The 17,524-nt window shown below is 43.3% G+C and overlaps 1 protein-coding gene across 9 annotated transcripts in view; it reads left to right on the top strand.

Annotated features, from left to right (window-relative positions):
- RBM6 (RNA binding motif protein 6) overlaps positions 1-17,524 on the top strand; it is a 77,495-nt gene that overhangs the window by 44,222 nt on the left and 15,749 nt on the right. For 7 of the 9 annotated variants that reach the window (XM_082702953.1, XM_082702950.1, XM_082702952.1 and 4 more), the window contains 2 exons: positions 10,526-10,600; positions 17,287-17,347. In XM_082702953.1, coding sequence (XP_082559079.1) covers positions 10,535-10,600; positions 17,287-17,347 — 127 coding nt within the window. In that variant the 5' untranslated portion in view covers positions 10,526-10,534. Of the gene's footprint in view, positions 1-9,416; positions 9,584-10,525; positions 10,601-17,286; positions 17,348-17,524 lie in introns of all 9 variants that reach the window. The other 2 variants (XM_082702948.1, XM_082702949.1) reach the window with 1 other exon arrangement.

Genomic DNA, 17,524 nt, shown 5'->3' with positions numbered 1-17,524 from the left:
AATGTGAATCCACAGCAATACAGGATGTGTTGGGTTCCCCACATACTGGAGGAGTGCCGGCTCCGACATGTTTGTATTTATTCCTATCAAGTTTCCAAGCTCAGCAGATTTCTTGAAGTCAGAGAACATTGGATTGGGCACCTTGCCTAGGAAAATGCTCCCTGTGTCTCCTTCGAGTGCTTGGGTTGAGTGCTTGTCAGGCATCTCCTTAGATATTTTCAAGACAGTAGTGGAGCCCTGAGAAATAATGGAATGAAGGAGTAAATCGCTAAGCCAGACAGAGTACCTGGGTAATGACTGGCAGAGATCTATGTACAATAAAGCAGATGCCACCGGATAGAATTGGACATCCCTAGATTGAAAGGTTTATGAGGTCAAGGACTGTTTCTTTCCTTCTTTTCACCTCCCCCCCACCCCATCACTGTCCAGGGGTTTAGAGCTATACCTGGCAACACATGTGCTGAATAAATACTTGTTAACTGGGTTAATAAATGTTGAATAGTTTCTGATTCCGTGGTCCTTCTTTATATACTCTTAGCAGTCTTTTTAGTCTCTGCATAATGTAGAAAGCTCTTGTCCTTCCAACCTAAGCCACCTCTTGACTTGTCAGATTTTGGTACTTCTATGAGGTTTCAACCCTATCATCTTTGATAGGAAATAGTAATATGCTGTTTCTGTTCTTACCAGAGGTAGCCACATCTTGTTTGTTATAGCTCCCGGATTCCTTCCTGATTCTTGTCCTCATACTCTGGGAAGTATTCAGATGAATAACTTGGAAAGTGCAAAGTAGGTTGTCAAGAGCCTTACATTTTATTTTGAATTTGAAGACATGGGAGAACCACCTGAATATAGCAAAATTAAAATGACACCTAGGGAAACTTCTTGTGGCAGTGTATAGTCTTGACTAGAGGGGAGAAGGGAGAAACTGCAGAGCAGAAGGCCCTAGGGTCTAGTGCAGTGGTTGAGATGTGACAAGATGATGGCTTGCACTAGGGGCAATTATATGGCAATTATATGATCACTTGGTTATTTTGAGAGCTTTAAGTAGATTAAAGGATGCCTTTTAATAACACTGGATGGTATGTCTTAGATCTGAGGGTGTTTAAAAGTATCCAAGGGTCAGGGCACCTGGGTGGCTCAGTGGGTTAAAGCCTCTGCCTCTGACTCAGATCATGATCCCGGCCGGGGTTCTGGGATCGAGCCCCACATCGGGCTCTCTGCTCAGCCTCCTCCTCTCTCTCTCTCTGCCTGCCTCTCCGCCTACTTGTGATCTCTGTCTGTCAAATAAATAAAATCTTAAAAAAAAAAAGTATCCAGGGGTTAATAAGTCTGTTAGATTTTCAAGGCATACATACAGTTTAGATCAGGGAGAGTTTCTTGATGTTTGTGGGCTGTGCCTTTGTAGCACTTGGCAGCAACTCCAGCAGGGGCATTATTAGAGACCTCTTGGCTTTGTCTTCTCTCAAATTCCTGGAATACCTGAGATTTCTACCCTGTGTAGAGATCATTCCCTTATTCTCTATAAGTACCTGCTGCAATGGCAGCCATGATATAGCCCAGCAAACGCTGCTTTCTCAGTGGAATAATTTGACTTGAGCTTGTCTTTTTTTTTTTTCTTTTAAGATTTTATTTATTTACTTGACAGACAGAGATCACAAGTAGGCAGAGAGGCAGGCAGAGAGGAAGGGAAGCAGGCTCCCCGCTGAGCAGAGAGCCCAATGCGGGGCTTGATCCCAGGACCCTGGGATCATGACCTGAGCCGAAGGCAGAGGCTTTAACCCACTGAGCCACCCAGGCGCCCCTTGAGCTTGTCTTAAATGTGAAAAGCCACCCCTTATTTTTATTAGGACTGAAGTTTGTTAATTCCCTTATTCCCATGTGAGAATGAGTAGACGGAAAATGTTTAGGGTCCTAATCTTTTGTCCCAATGGACCTTTACTGACTCAAAGCTTCCATTCTTGGTGTTGTACCTACTGTCACAGTGTCATTGGGTCTTTTTTTTTTTTTTTTTTAATCTCTGCACCCAGCTTGGGGCTCGAACCTCCTGATCCTCAGATCAAGAGTTGCATGCTCTTCCAGCTGCGCCAGCCAGGTGCCCTGGATCTGTAGCTTTTTGCCTAAGAAAAAAATAATGGTGGGTGGTTACTTCCCTGCAATGGCAGTTGAACAGTGTGTGTTCAGAAGTCTGGTGGCACTGTGTTCTATTCATCTGTTTAGGGTATTGTTTCTGCAGAAAGTATGTCAGCAGGGTTTTTTTTTTTTAATGTCTTAGCAAGGACATTGAAGCCAGAGAGGCTAATAGTGACGGCCTTCGAGAGAGCTGAGGTTCTTGGGTGGGAGGTAGCAAATGAAGAGCCTGTAGAAATAATCTCCAATGGTGAGGCCGGAAGAATAGCTGCCGGTTCTTTGGGAGATATCTGGGGAACACTCTGCAGCCTTTGTGGTGGGCTCAGCAGTGTGATCTGTGCAGCGTCTTGGGACTTTTGGGCCTTGTATTTTCTCTTGGCTATTCCTCCCACGTCCCAGCATGAGCTCTGTCGGCAAAAGAAATGAGAGAGAAAAGCTTTGATTATGTTACTCAGTAAACAAAGTAAAGAAGCTTTACATTTACCATGTTGATTTTAGAAATTCCCCTCTTCTTCCTTTACAGTGACTCGGTTTAGAGATCTAGACAATGAAGCATGTGTATATGTTGAATTTAGGGTCCATTTTTTCCAAAGAAATGAGTGTTGGGGAGCTGGGACAATAGTCATTTCAGGGGGCGCCTGGGTGGCTCAGTCAGTTGAGTATCCAACTCTTTGTTTCAGTTCAGGTTATGATCTCGAGGTTGCAAGATCAAGCCCCGCTCTGTGCTTAATGTAAAGTCTGCCTGTCCCTGTCTCTCAGTTCCTCCCCTCTGTTCTCTTTCTCTCTCTGAAATAAACAAATAATCTTTTTTTAAAAAGGTCATTTCAGAAAATGGAAGAGTGTTAAATAGTGTTGTAGTATTCAACGGTGTGGGTAGAAAATGGCCCTAAGGGTCTCAGTCGGTGGAGAGCCCTTTTATCTGGGACTAAAACCTCTGCCCTGCATACTCCACAACTATTTTAGGGCTATCTGAGAAAATTGTGAGGAAGGAACAAGCTGTGTCTTGTTTCTATATCTGTTCGACTTTATGAGTGCTTTGATTTCATTACGATATGAAACCAACTGAGGGAAAAAAAAGTGAAATGGTGGTTATAGAAGCCTGAATTCTGAAGGGAATTCTGAGGATTATCACATCTTATGGCATGTTCAAATATGATCCTCTGCTTCCATTTGGAAATAAATTATTATTGGTCTTAATTAATTAATTAATTGGTCTTAATATTAATTAGGCTGAGGTCCTTGTCAACATTAGATGAAATACTGCTTTAAAACATACCAAATTGGGATACCTGGGTGGCACAGTTGGTTAAGTGACCGACTCTTGATTTCAGCTCAGGTCTGATCTCAGGGTCATGAGATTGAGCCCCATTTTGGGCTCTGCGCTCAGGACCAAGTCTGCTTCAGATTTTCTCTCCCTCGACCCCTCCTGTTCATGCTCTCTCTCTCTTTCAAATAAATAAATCCCTAAATCTTTTAAAAAAAAAAATACAAAAATGTTTGCATTTTAGTGGTTCACATTTATTCGGTTATTCTAAGTACTATAGCTGGATCTTGTAATTTTTTTAAAACTCTTTATTTAGATTCAATTTAGTTAACATATACTGTATTATGAGTTTCAGGGGAATCTTGTAATTATTTCTTCATAGTAAGATGTTTGTGGTGAAGGAGTTTGGTGAGTGCCCCATCTACCTGGCCTCAGTCTCTGATAGAACCTCACCTTCTCACAGGGAGAGAAAAGACTTGCCTCAGTTTTGATTATTTACTTATTTGCTTACTCATTTTGCCTCTTTGTTTTTGACCCAAATGACTCCTACAGCGGGAGAGTTTTGTGGAGACCCTAGTAGACAAGTCTGGGAGCTAAGTTGATGAAATTATCTCAAAGACTGCAAGTTTTCTTTCATAATGACAAGAGGCGTTTGGTAGAAGAACTGAGATCTTATTTTAAAATACACCACAGACTAGCAGGGAGTGGTGCTGGAGGGGGTGGAATATATTCTCAGCACCAGATACCTTTGAAACAATCAAGCTCTGTATGTTGGGGCCTGGTCTAGCGTGTATTGTGTTCCTAGAGCAGGGTTCATCTGGCGACTCTGTCTCTGGCTAGCTCTGAGCCTGGTGGGTTAGGCTGAGTGAAATACAGGCCAGCCATGCTGCTTCAGAGAGCACAAATAAGACTTTAGCAAAGTGCTCTTTGTGTCCTCTTAGGAAGTGACAGACAAACTGGTCAGGTAGTAAAAAGATTTTATTTATTTATTACAGAGAGAGAGACCACGAGCCAGGGAGACAGAGGGAGGAGGAGAAGCGCTGGCTCCCCCTGAGCAGGGAGCCTGACATGGGGCTTGATCCCAGGATCATGACCTGAGCTGAAGACAAATGCTTAACCAACAGACAGACACCCAGATGCCCCATGAAAAATATTGCTAAGGAGCATTTCAGAAAAAAATGATTGTGCTTTCATCTAGATAAGGAAAGGTATCAAGATGAAGTATTAGCTGAGAATGCGATGTCTCCTTGCCCCTCAACTTTAAACTGGACCCTGAAGTGAGATTCTGTTTCTAGTGGAGCTCCCATTATGGTCTCATCTCCTTGTTGCTCAGAGAGTGACTTAGATCCTGTTCTGTGAAAAGTCAGTCTATGGCTCTTGGATAGCACAGTCGGTTAAGTGTCCAGCTCTTGGTTTCTGTTCAGGTTGTGATCTCAGGGTCGTGAGATTGAGCCCTGTATCAGCTCCGCACTCAACATGGAGTCTGCTGAAGACCTCTCTCTCTCAAATAAATAAAAAAAATTTTTAAAGATTTTATTTATTTGTCAGAAAGAGAGAGATAGCGAGAGCAGAAACACAAGCAGGAGGAATAGGAGAGGAAAAGGAGGCTTCCCGCTGAGCAGGGAGCCCGTCATGGGGCTTGATCCCAGGACCCTGAGATATGACCTGAGCCAAAGGCACACACCCAACAACTGAGCCACCCAGGCATCCTTCAAATAAATAAATCTTCAAAAAAGAAAAAAAGAAAGAGAAGGAAAGAAAAGCCAGTCTAACAGAGGGTATAGAGCTCACTGAACAGAGCTACTACAGAGTTGTCACAGAGCATTCTGTGTGCTTCCCTTAGGATTTCATCCTCTATACTTCCTCCTTCCTTCCTTCCTCTCCTCCTTTGCTCTTTCTGCTTCATTTTAGTTTTGGCCTTTGGAAACACTGAGTTTTCCAAGATGTTTGAACTATAACATATCCTTGCACCCGAAAGAATGAACCTGGCTGCTTTGCAAAAGATTTCTATAAAAACTACCCTTTTGGGGCACCTGGGTGGCTCAGTGGGTTAAGCCGCTGCCTTCGGCTCAGGTCATGATCTCAGGATCCTGGGATCGAGTCCCGCATCGGGCTCTCTGCTCAGCAGGGAGCCTGCTTCCCTCTCTCTCTCTCTCTGCCTGCCTCTCCATCTACTTGTGATTTCTCTCTGTCAAATAAATAAAATCTTTAAAAAAAAAAACTACCCTTTTACACTAAGAGGTTCGACATACATCTGTTTTAAACCTGTTATTTGGTTCCTCTTGCTTTACTCTTTCTGCAAGTCCATTTGATTGCTGGGTTGTTGAAACTGCTGGTAGCAGCTGCTTACTGACAGCTCTCTTTGTCTTAGGCACTTGCCTTAGAGTAATTGTAGTGCTTGGAAAACACAAAGACCACTTGAGCAGACCAGTTTGGGGGATTGGCAACGCTAGGAGCAGGGTCTTTATGTTAGTCTCTCTAAGAAAATCCCTATGGGGCCATTGCCTGCGAATTTCTTTAGACTTTATGCATCTTTTGATCAGAAGCCACCTCTTCAGTGTGGCAGCTATTATGAGTTGGCTGACTCCCTGGAGGCGTAGAAGGAAGAGCAAGCAGTATGGCAAAAAGAAAACCTGACTTTTGGTTTGGTATGTGTTGCTCAGGAGCTCTGTGATCTCGTGCAGGCAGTTCCATGTATCCTAGCCATACTTCCCATGTGCAGGTTAGGTTTCATATATGCCGTGCTTGTGAGGATTGAGCCAAGTGACATTTGTGAAGAATGTCTTTGTAAACTGTAACTGCCTTGTGAATAAAGATTACTATCTCTAATAAACAGTACCAGTTCTCAGCCACCAGTAGCCTGGCTCTCCCATCCTATGTTTGGAAGAAGCACAAATCTGTGAGGAGGGATTGCTGAATATTTCAGCATGAGTTGTATTCACGAGACTCACATACCTTCTCCCTGCTCTTTGATCCTATCTGTCTCTCTCCATGCTTCAATGGGATGACCTGTTCTGTCGCACAGCAACCATGCTCTTGGTACAAAATGTGATTGTGACCATGCTTGTGTTGGGAGATCATCAACAAACATGCCAAGTTGCTGGCCAGGAATGTTCTTCCCTTCCTATTTGTTCTTGTACCTCCCCAGTACCTTAAGAAAGGATTCTTGGGGTTTGGTTATGAGCCAGTTGGACCATATGATTCTCTGACCCAAGTCCTTGTCACAGTCACAAAATGAAGTAATCAAGTCTCCAGAATCAGCAGCTGGAAAGGGAAATGGAAGTGTGGATGTTGAGTTCAGCTGCTCTCAGACCCAGAGTGTGCTCCTCTCTAGTGTCCCTGAGGTGGAGGATAAGGACTTCACTGGCTTTACTCTCCAGGAATGCAGTTACCTCTAGCTTTCTGCAGCTTTACATGAAGACCCCTGGGGATATAGTTAGGAATAACTATATGTAACTTTGTCAAGTGAGGGCTTTGGGCCTGGGAGATAAATTTTAGCAGGTATTGATCTAATTTATGCCTATCTAACACTTTTTTTTTTTTTTTTAAGATTTCATTTATTTATTTGACAGAGATCACAAGTAGGCAGAAAGGCAAGCAGGGATGGGGGAAGCAGGCTCCCCACCAAGCAGAGAGCCAATGCGGGGCTCGATCCCAGGACCCTGGGATCATGACCTGAGCCAAAGGCAGAGGCTTTAACCCACTGAGCCACCCAGGCTCCCCTCTATCTAACACTATTGAGAAAGAAGTTGTCTCTGGTTTTATTTTCAAATATCTGATGCCTCTTTAGAAGCCAGACCTGGTTAATCAGACTTGTGGTCTTTGTGGTACGTTTGCTTTAGTAGCTTAACAATCCAGTAATTCAAATGATGAATAAAAATCCTGATGTGTGAAGATGGTAGATAATAGACAGTTACAAGTGGACAACTAAAAATGATGAAACCATTCATTAATGATTTATTAATTTATTATTTATTAATATTTATCCAGCTCATTTATTAATCCAACTCTCCACAGTTTGCTTCCCTAGGAGACACTGGCAGATCTTTACCCTATGAAATCTGAAGAAAGGGCCTGGCCAGGATAGGGAGAGTCACAGTGTATGTAACCCGTACTGGGTATATGTGAGCAGCTTGGGTGTTATAGCAGCTGGGGAAGCAAATCATAGGTAAACCTGATTGCTGTCACTCAGGTGATTTCTCTGTTTATTCTTACTAAAACAACTGGCTGTTCTTTTTTTTTTTTTTTTTTTTTTTTAAGATTTTATTTATTTAGTTGACAGAGATAACAAGTAGGCAGAGAGAGGAGGAAGCATGCTCAGTGCGGAGGGGAGAGCCCGATGCGGGGCTCGAGCCCAGGACCCTGGGATCATGACCTGAGCAGAAGGCAGAGGCTTTAACCCACTGAGCCACCCAGGCGCCTCCAATTGTCTGTTCTTAATGGTGATGTTGAAAGCATTTCATATTCTTTAGCAGTGGTTTCCTGGCAGCCTTGTGTCTAGCCCTGTGCGGATTGAAAAGAAAAGAAAGCCATCCAAGTGGTAGGGGACTCTGAGGGATTGGAAATCATTGCCTTTGTGACTCCTGAGGGGAAAGCAATCTTCTCAACGTTGGTATGTTAATGAGTGCTCCTGGCAGGAGTTTCCTACCCTGGACAGAAATCATCCATGGTTCCTGGCGCGGCATATTTGTTACCAACCTAGAAGTATAAAGACTCCTTGCCTTAGGAATTCCTGAGTATACTGACACCTCCAAGTGGTGAAATAAAAATTTGCGAATGATTGTGTTCACAGTAGTGCCTTGTGTCAGTGGCACTGTTCACTCTTCAAACGGCAGCCCACATATTTTGTGGCCAGGGTGTACAGATGCACGCTATGACAGCAGTACCTCCCTCCAGAGCCACTCTGTGCTGAGCACTCCAGTCTTCCAGGGATCGTTGGATCCATTCAGTCTTTTGTTCCTTCCACAAGTACTTATTAAGTTCCTTTTCTGTACCAAGTATTGTACTTGCACCTGACGACAAAAGGTCAGAAAGATTTAGCCTGGACACTAAGATCTGGCCCAGCATTTGACAACTAAGTGCTAACATAAAGACACAGGTTCTGACCTGCAGTGACCAATTCCTGTGAAAGCTTAGTCTTTTAGTAGATTGAAATAGTTGTGAAAAATTACCTGACAGGCAAGTGAGGCGAAATGAGTGGCTTTTGATCTGTCTAGTCTCACCTGCTGATTGATGCTAGTCCTTTTTTTTTTTTTTTAGCACTTAGAAGTCAAAATACATTTATTGAGCCCTCACTATATTTCATGCTAAGCTCTTTACATGTATTAACTTAATCTTCATAACCACCTTATGAAACAGGTACTGTTATCCCTACTTTACAAATGAGGAAACTGAAGCACATAGAAGTTAATAAGGTCCTTGTTGGAGGTCATGAGGTGGAGGCAAGATTCAAACTTAGGGAACCTGACCCAGAGTCCATGTTCTTAAATGATGTGATATACTGCCTCTAGGTAGAAGGATACCATCTTTACCAACCTCCTGTATGGGAGAGCTTGGCAGAGTGATAGTCCCCTGACCTCCCTGCCTGCAGAGTTCTTCTCTTTCCTGGATGGGTTTCCAAGAGCAGATTGCTTGTCCTTAATACAGAGTGGGAGGTGATGAATGCCGTAGGAGGTCCCTTATCTACAGCCCACATGTGAATCTGGTTCTTCCTTTCACCATCTGGGTGACCTTGGCTCCAAGCATGTTTCCTCATCTGTGAAGTGGAGATGATGATACTATTTTATGGGATCATCAAGGGATTAAATAAGATCACATACTTAACCATTTCTGGCTCTGAGTAAGCGCTTAATAAATGATAGCAGATTTTTATTATCATCATCTTCTAGCCTGAGAACAAGCCACGAAACAATTTCTCAGAGACCAGAATCTAGGACCTAGGTAGGTGGGCAGATTTCCTTTGGTTTTGACAAGACAATAATTTTATTCTATGTATTTTTCTTGACTCTTTTGGTGTGAAAAGCAGAGAGGTAAAGCATTATTTGACAGATGTATGGATTCAAGCAAGAAACTGAGGTCCAATTGCAAAGAAATGCCTTGTAGAACTCAGAGCCCTGTCTGAGGAGACACAGAGGACCCTAGAGGGCGGAGAATGAACACAGCGCAGGGGCTAGTTCCAGAGTCGCATCCTCGGTTAGTTCACTTACCAGTGTGGGTGAGGGTCTCTTGTCAGTAGGCAGAGATTTTTTTTTCCTCTGCTCTAACACGGATCTGCTGGCTAGTGTTTAATAACCTTACTTTTTCTTGATGTGAAATAGAATTTGTGACTTTTCCAAAATGCAGAGGCAAAGGAGCTCTGTAACCGCAAGTTTATTGAGCCTTTTTCCCCCACCTGTTCCTGTGCCAGACTTCCCCAAAGTGCTTATTTGCCAATGGTTGCTCCTCAGATCTCATGGCTAGCTCACTCTGTAGGCTCCACGCCAGAGTGATGCTGCTGCCGCCGCCGCCAGCACCTCCGCTGCCACCATTGGCCACTCAGGTTCCTGCCACAAGGATGGGACCTGCTGTGAAGCTTCACCTTCTTCCTTTCTGCCTGTCATCGGGGTTGTACCTCTTTTTCCTGGGGCTTTTGCCATGCAGCCAGTGTTCTAAAGAAAGTTTTCAGGCACCACAGTTAAGAGCCCTACCTACCTCTCCAATGAGATTTGAGTTAGCCATGGACAAGAAGATGATTGAGAGGGCTCCTGTGCCTCTGTGCTGCAGAAGGAAGAGTTTGCCTCTGATAGTGTGCTAGCTCCGAGTCAGGTGGGGGGCTTGCTGGGACTCGTGAGAGTGCGCTGCGTGACCTTTGGAGAAGTAGACTTGGCCTAACCTGCCCAAGGACAGCGCCCTGACCCACAAGAGCCAAGGCTGAAGACCGATCTCACCTTCTCCCACACCCTTTCCCTAAGCTTGAGCTTGCTCTGCCACACTGCCCCAAGTCTGTGGCTTCAAACAGCCATTTCCTTTTGTCAATAAATAGGTTCACTCTTTGTAAAATGTTTCAGCTTGGGGACTGGAAAGGCTCTCTGTGCCTTCCTGTCTCTCTTTTTCTCTGAGGGTTGATGTTGATGGCTTCTGTCTTTGTCTTCACAGGGGACTCTAATGATCCATGACAAAGAGGTCACCCTTGAGTACATACCAGGCCCAGATTTTTGGTACTGCAAACGGGTAAGTGCCAAGAATTCTGTTCCTTAGAGGTAAGGATCCAGCCTCACAGCTCCTCTGTGTCTCCAGGAGTGCCCCCTGGTCGTATGCATTGCATGGGCAAAGCTCTTCTACCTTAGTTTGCTTCAGATAAACCAAGGGTCAGGGCAAGGCCAGCCACCGTTCATGCTTCCCAGCTGCTGACTGTGGCCATAGAGGGTTCTGGGCCTTTTGGAGGCATTTTCTCAAGGGACGCACACCAGGCTTTTTAATTGATTATGAATTGCATTGACTTACAGCCTCTCCCTGGTGATGCTTCCTGAGGGTGGTTATAGGGAATTAGTATTGGGAGAGGTTGGATCTATGAGAGGTGCACACTTTTTGGATATTATAGGTTTCCAAGGATATAGAACTTCATGGCATTTTACCTCTCTTAAAGTCTAATAGTCAGGCGCCTGGGTGGCTCAGTGGTTGAGTGACTGCCTTTGGCTCAGGTCATGATCCCGGACTTCCATGATCGAGTCCCACATCGGGCTCCTGTCCCCCTGGGGAGTCTGCTTCTCCCTCTGACCTTCTTCTCTCTCATGCTCTCTCTCACTCATTCTCTCTCAAATAAATAAATAAAATCTTTTAAAAAAAAGTCTAATAGTCTTCTAGAATGGCATATTTAAAGATTTTAGGATATACTCTTCAGATTTTATTTATCTGAGAGAGAGAGCATGAGGTGGGGGGGCGGGGGGTTGCTGAGGGAAAAGCAGACTCACCACGGACCAGGGAGCACAATACAGGGGTCAGTACCAGGACCCTGGGATCATGACCCAAGCTAAAGGCAGATGCTTAACTGAGCCACCCAGGTGCCCCTAGGCTATACTCTTACTGGAAGTCCAGCTGGCTTGCAAATGAGCATGAAAATAAAATTTGTCATTTTTTATTGCTGCTACTTAGTTTCATGATTTATTAAAAGTTCATTATAGAACTTGATAAAACTCAGTAAAAACTTCAGCTTGAAATTTTATTAGTCTCAGTGAAATATCATTTATATAGCTGTGGTTGTCATTAGTCAAAGCACTCATATATCATGGTGTCATTTTAGGAAAACATTTAACTTTTTAGGGCGCCTGGGTGACTCAGATGGTTAAGCATCTGCCCTTGGCTCAGGTCATGATCCCGAGGTCCTGGGATCGAGCCCCACATCAGGCTCCCTGCTCGGTGGGGAGCCTGCTTCTCCCCCTCCTCTCTCTGTGTGTCTCTCATGAATAAATAAATAAAATCCTTTAAAAAAAATTTAAAAATTGTGTTAAAATTCACATAACATTAAATTTGTCACTTTAACAATTTTAAAACACATAATTCACTGGCATTAAGTACATTCACAGTGTGGTACAACCACCATCATGTCTAGTTCTAGAACTTTTCATCACTTCAAAAGAAAACCCGTATCTATTGAATAGTCACTCCTTAGTCTCCTTTCCCTCATTTCCTAATAAACCACTAATCTTTCTATCTCCATGGATTTGCCTGTTTTAGACATTTCATGTAAGCGGAGTCATAGAACATTTGACCTTTTGTGTCTGCCGTTGTTCAGTAAGCATGTAGTCAGGGTTTGTCCATGTTGTAGTGTGTATCAGTATGTCACTCATTTTTATGGATGAATAATAATATATGGCTATACCACATTTTGTTTATCCATTCGTCATTTTATGGACATTTGGGTTGTTTCCACCTCTTGTCTGTTATGAATAAGACTGCTGTGACCATTCATGTACAAGTTTTTGCCTGAACACACATTGTCAAATCATATGGTACTTTTATGTTTTAACTCTTTGAGGACTCACCAGGCTATTTTCCAGAGACAGCAGCTGCACCGTTTTACATTCCCACCAGCAACGTATGAGAGTTCAATTTTATGCATGCCCTTGCCAACATTTGTAATTTCAACCCTTTTTAAAAATTTTTTTTATTTTTAAGTAATCTTTACATCCATTGTGGGGCTCAAATTCACAACATCGGGGTGACACACTTTACCAACTGAGCCAGCCAGGCACCCCAGCCCTTTTTTTGGTAATAGCTATCCTAAGTGGGTATAAAATAGTATCTCATGATTTTAATTTGCATTTCCATAGTAACTAATGATGTTGAGCATCTTTTTTTGTATTTATTGCCACTTTTGTATCTTCTTTGGAGAAATGTTTATTCAAGTACTTTGCCCGTTTTTACTTGGGTCATTTGTCTTTTTGTCGTTAAGTTGTAAGAGTTCTTTATACTGGATTCTGGATATAAATCCCTAATCAGATATGTGATTTGCATTTATTTTTTCCCATTCTGTATGTTGTCTTTTACCTTCTTACAATGTTTTTTGCACAAAAATTAATTTTGATAAAGTCCGATTCAGCTGTTGTTTTCTTTTGTTGCTTATACCTTTGGTGTCAGGAAACAATTGCCAAATCCGTGGTGATGAAGATTTACCCCTGTGTTTTCTTCTAAGAATTTTATAGTTTGGGCTTTTATATTTAAAGCTTTTATCTGTTCTGAGTTAATTTTTGTTCATGCTATGAGCTAAAGGGCAGCTTCATTCTTCAGCGTGTGTGTATCCTCTTGTCCCAGAATCATTTGCTGAATTAACTATTCTTTTCCCATTGAATGGTCTTGCACCCTTGTTGGAAAGCAGTTGACCAGAGATCTGTAGGTTTATTTCTGTAGACACTCAGTTTTATTCTGTCGTTGTATATTTTTATCCTTACATTAGTACCATGCTGTTTTGATTATTTTAGCTCTGTCATAAATTTTGAAATTGGTAAGTATGTCTTTCACCTTTGTTCTTTTTTAAAGTTCTTTTGGCTATTGAGTGTTTTTTACAATTCCATATAAATTTGAGGGTTAGCTTTTCCATTTCTACAAAAAGACCGTTAGGATTTTTATAACATTTAGTATTTTAATAGTGATTGCCTCTACAGTTTGAGATTATGGGTGATTTCCCCCCTCTTATACTTTCTGTATGAGCTATAAGCATATGTATTGTTTCTTTTATAATCAGGGATGGAGGGAGCCAGGATTAAAGAGACAATTTTGAACTCAGTTTTTTTTTTTAAGGTTAATTTACTTATTTTCAAGAGAGAGTGAGCAAGAGAGTGAGCATATGAGCAGGGAAAGGGGCAGAGAGAGAGGGGTACCTCAGAGATCATGATCTGAGCTGAAACCAAGAGTTGAATGCTCAACCAGCTGAGCCACCCCTGTGCCCCAAACTCTGCTTTCTGTTACCTGGCAGAGAGCAAATGTTGATATCTGATGTAAAAATTACACAGCTATTGCTAAAACTGTTGCTTGAAAGAACAGAATGGCTTAGTTACATTGTCCCCTAAGATGACAAGCCACTTGCTTAGCTGTCTCAGGGGTACTTGTAATTTCTGCACTTTTTTGGAAGGAGTGCACCAGCCCTGCATATGTGACCTTTGACCTGATGTAGAAGCTGCCAAAATATAATATTTATGGCAGTATTATATGTAATGTCCTGGAAGTGGAAACAACAAAAAAATCCATCAACTGATGAATGGATAGACCAACAACATGCAGTACAGCACTACAGTGATGTTATTTGGCAGTTAAAAGGAATGAATGAGGGGCACCTGGGTGGCTCAGTGGGTTAAAGCCTCTGCCTTCTGCTCAGGTCATGATCCCGGGGTCCTGGGATGGAGCCCTGCTCTCTGCTGAGCAGAGAGCCTGCTTCCTCCTCTCTCTCTGCCTGCCTCTCCACGTACTTATGATCTCTGCCTGTCAAATAAATAAATAAAATCTTTAAAAAAAAAAAAAGGAATGAATGAGGCTCCTGAGTGGCACAGTCAGTTGAGCCTCCGACTCTTGTTTTGGCTCAGGTAGATGATCTCTATCTTGTGAGATCAAGCCCTGCATCAGGCTCCTTGCTAAGGGCAGAATTTGCTTAAGATTCTCTCTCCCTCTGGCCCTTTTGCTTGTGTGCACACGCACGTACCCTCTCTTTCCTCTCTCTCTCAAATAAATAAATCTTTAAAATAAATAAAAGGATGAAGTGCTGCAACATGCAAAAACATGGATAAACTTTGAAAATACTATGCCAGACACAAAGCACCTTATACTGCACTATTCCATGGGACTGGTGGTGAAAGTGCAAATGACTCCACGAGGTTCATTGTTAAGTCAATGAAAGTCTTCTAAGGGTGCCTGGGTGGCTCTGTGGGTTAAGCCTCTGCCTTCAGCTCAGGTCATGATCCCAGGATCATGGGATCAAGCCCCGCATCAGGCTGTCTGCGCAGAGGGAGCCTGCTTCCACCTCTCTATCTGCCTGACTCTGCCTATTTGTGTGCTCTGTCAAATAAACTCTTTCAAAAAAAAAAAAAAAAGAAAAGAAAAGAAATATTCTAAAGGTAGATTGTGGTGATGGTTGCACTCTGTGTATAATGGAAATCATGGGGGTGCTTGGGTGGCTTAGCTGGTTAAGTATCTGACTCTTGGTTTCAGGTCAGGTCATGATTTCGGGGGTCATGAGATAGAGCCCTGCATCAGGCTCCACTTTCAGCATAGGAATCTGCTTGAGTTTCTCTGTTTCCCTCTACTCCTCCGCCCCTTCCCCCCTCAAATAAATAAATTAATTAAAAAAGAAAGAAAGAAAGAAAGAAAGGTTAAGCCCCTGCCTTCAGCTCAGGTCATGATCTCAGGGTCCTGGGATCGACGCCTGCTGAGCAGAGAGCCTGCTTCCCCCTCTCTTTCTGCCTCCTGCCTACTTGTGATCTCTCTCTCTCTCTCTCTGTCAAATAAATAAGTAAATAAATCTTTTAAAAAAACAAAAAAGAAACAGGTGAACATTACATTGCTTCTGTTTTGCTCTATGACCTCTCATTCTGGGACCCACCTAGAAGGAGCAGTCCCAATGTGGCACTGCTATTCCCCTGCCTAAGGGAGAGAGCTCATGCTCCCAGCCAATGGCTCTTAGAGCTTTTGCCAGGCCATGTTCCCTCACACTCTGTTGGCCAAAGTGAGACACGGCCAGAGTTGCCCATGGAGCGAGAAGTGCATTCACCCTGCAGGGAGGCATCACAGTTGCTGGACAGTGGGCAGGGCTGTGCCTATGATTCTGCCACTCACCGAGAAGGGACCAAGGAGATAATCGATTATAATGACCTTACTCGAGTACTCTCTCCAGGCCTCAGTTTCATCTTCTACAAAATGAGGAGATAATAGTTGTCTGAATCACTTCAGGTGATGGTTTGTGGAACAGGCCTGGTATCTGGTGTGTGCTCTTTACTCATTAGCTTCTGAACTGTGGTGGTCATTGTTCTCCTCCATCTCGCATGCCCTCCTACTCCCCCTACAAGGTCCTACTCAATAGCAGCCTTATCTTCACAGTTCCTGTTCCTTGGTTTCCTGCCAGCCAGCGTTCTGTCCTCTACTACTTGGAAGCTCACTGGCAAATGTTTAGCATCTTTGGAATTGGGTAGTGTGCTTTTACCTTTTTATTCATAGTTTCAGACAGGAAAAACTACATTCACATTGCAAAGTGCCTCTTCCCTTGTTTGAGTGAATGAATGTTCCTTTTCCGTTTAACATCCTCAGAAGAGCTGCCAGAGGCACTACTTACGTATCTTCCTCTTCTTTCCTTGCTCCTTATTTATTTGTTTGTTTAAAAATTTTAATTACTGGGACGCCTGGGTGGCTCAGTTGGTTGGACGGCTGCCTTCGGCTCAGGTCGTGATCCCGGAGTCCCAGGATCGAGTCCCGCATCGGGCTCCCAGCTCCATGGGGAGTCTGCTTCTCCCTCTGACCTTCTCCTTGCTCATGCTCTCTCTCACTGTCTCTCTCTCAAATAAATAAATAAATAAATAAAATCTTTTTTAAAAAATTTTAATTACTTAACAGAGAGAGAACACAAGCAGAGCGAGTGGCAGGGAGAGGGAGATGCAGGCTCCCTGCTGAACAAGGAGCCTGATATGGAATTCCGTCCCAGGACTGTGGAATCATGACCTGAGCCAAAGGCAGATGCTTAACAGATTGAGCCACCCAGGTGCCCCTCCTTGCCCCTTTTTAAATCAGTGTTTGAGAAAGGAGCGTTGCAATTGAATTACCAGCTCCAGCTCAGCCTGAATGGGGCTGAAGTTCAGGACCAAATGTTGGATGCAACTGTGAGGGGCAGTGGCTTTGGGGCAGTAGTATTGTATAAACCATTTAACAGTCCAGTTTTCTTTTTTTTTTTTTTAATTTAAAATATTTTATTTATTTATTGATAGGCAGAGATCACAAGTAGGCAGAAAGGCAGGCAGAGAGAGAGGAGGAAGCAGGCTCCTCGCTGAGCAGAGAGCCCGATGTGGGGCTCGATCCCAGAACCCTGGGATCATGACCTGAGCCGAAGGCAGAGGCTTTAACCCACTGAGCCACCCAGGCGCCCCAACAGTCCAGTTTTCTTAGTTAAATTTATTTCCTGTAGAAATCCGTGTCCTCAGCAAAGGCATTTGGGATTGCTCCAGTATCCACGTGCCCTGTTAGAAGGCAGCTGTCGAACAGCAGCTCACCTCATTCTGTCTGCCAGCTGTGAGGAGTGGGGGGACATCAGATTTGTTAGGCTTTATGGTGATCTGGGATATGGCTTATTTCTTTCACGTTTGGCAGGTGATGTTGTGTTGGATAAACACAAGATTTTTTTTAATGTTTTTGGTCAAATTGAAGTCTTTCCCTTTCCCATGCAGTGTAAGGCCAGCGTAGCTGGACACCGATCTTCATGTTCACTCTGCAAGTGCTCAAGAGAAGGTGAGTGATGGTAGAGGTGGTAGTGGTAGTTTTGTGTATTGATCAAAACAAAGTTCATGCTCTCTTTGGCTTTTAAGAGTGGTCATCCCTAAATACAAGTTGATCTATAAAGCTCTTGGAAGTGCGATGCGATCTCTAACTTCGTGTTACCTGTTAGTGAATGATATTGGATCTCAG

Source organism: Mustela nivalis (genome assembly GCF_964662115.1).
Source record: "Mustela nivalis genome assembly, chromosome: 1".
Classification (NCBI taxonomy): Eukaryota; Metazoa; Chordata; class Mammalia; order Carnivora; family Mustelidae; genus Mustela; species Mustela nivalis.
The sequence above is the reverse complement of the archived record's forward strand: the minus strand, read 5'-3'. Positions and strand labels throughout refer to the sequence as shown.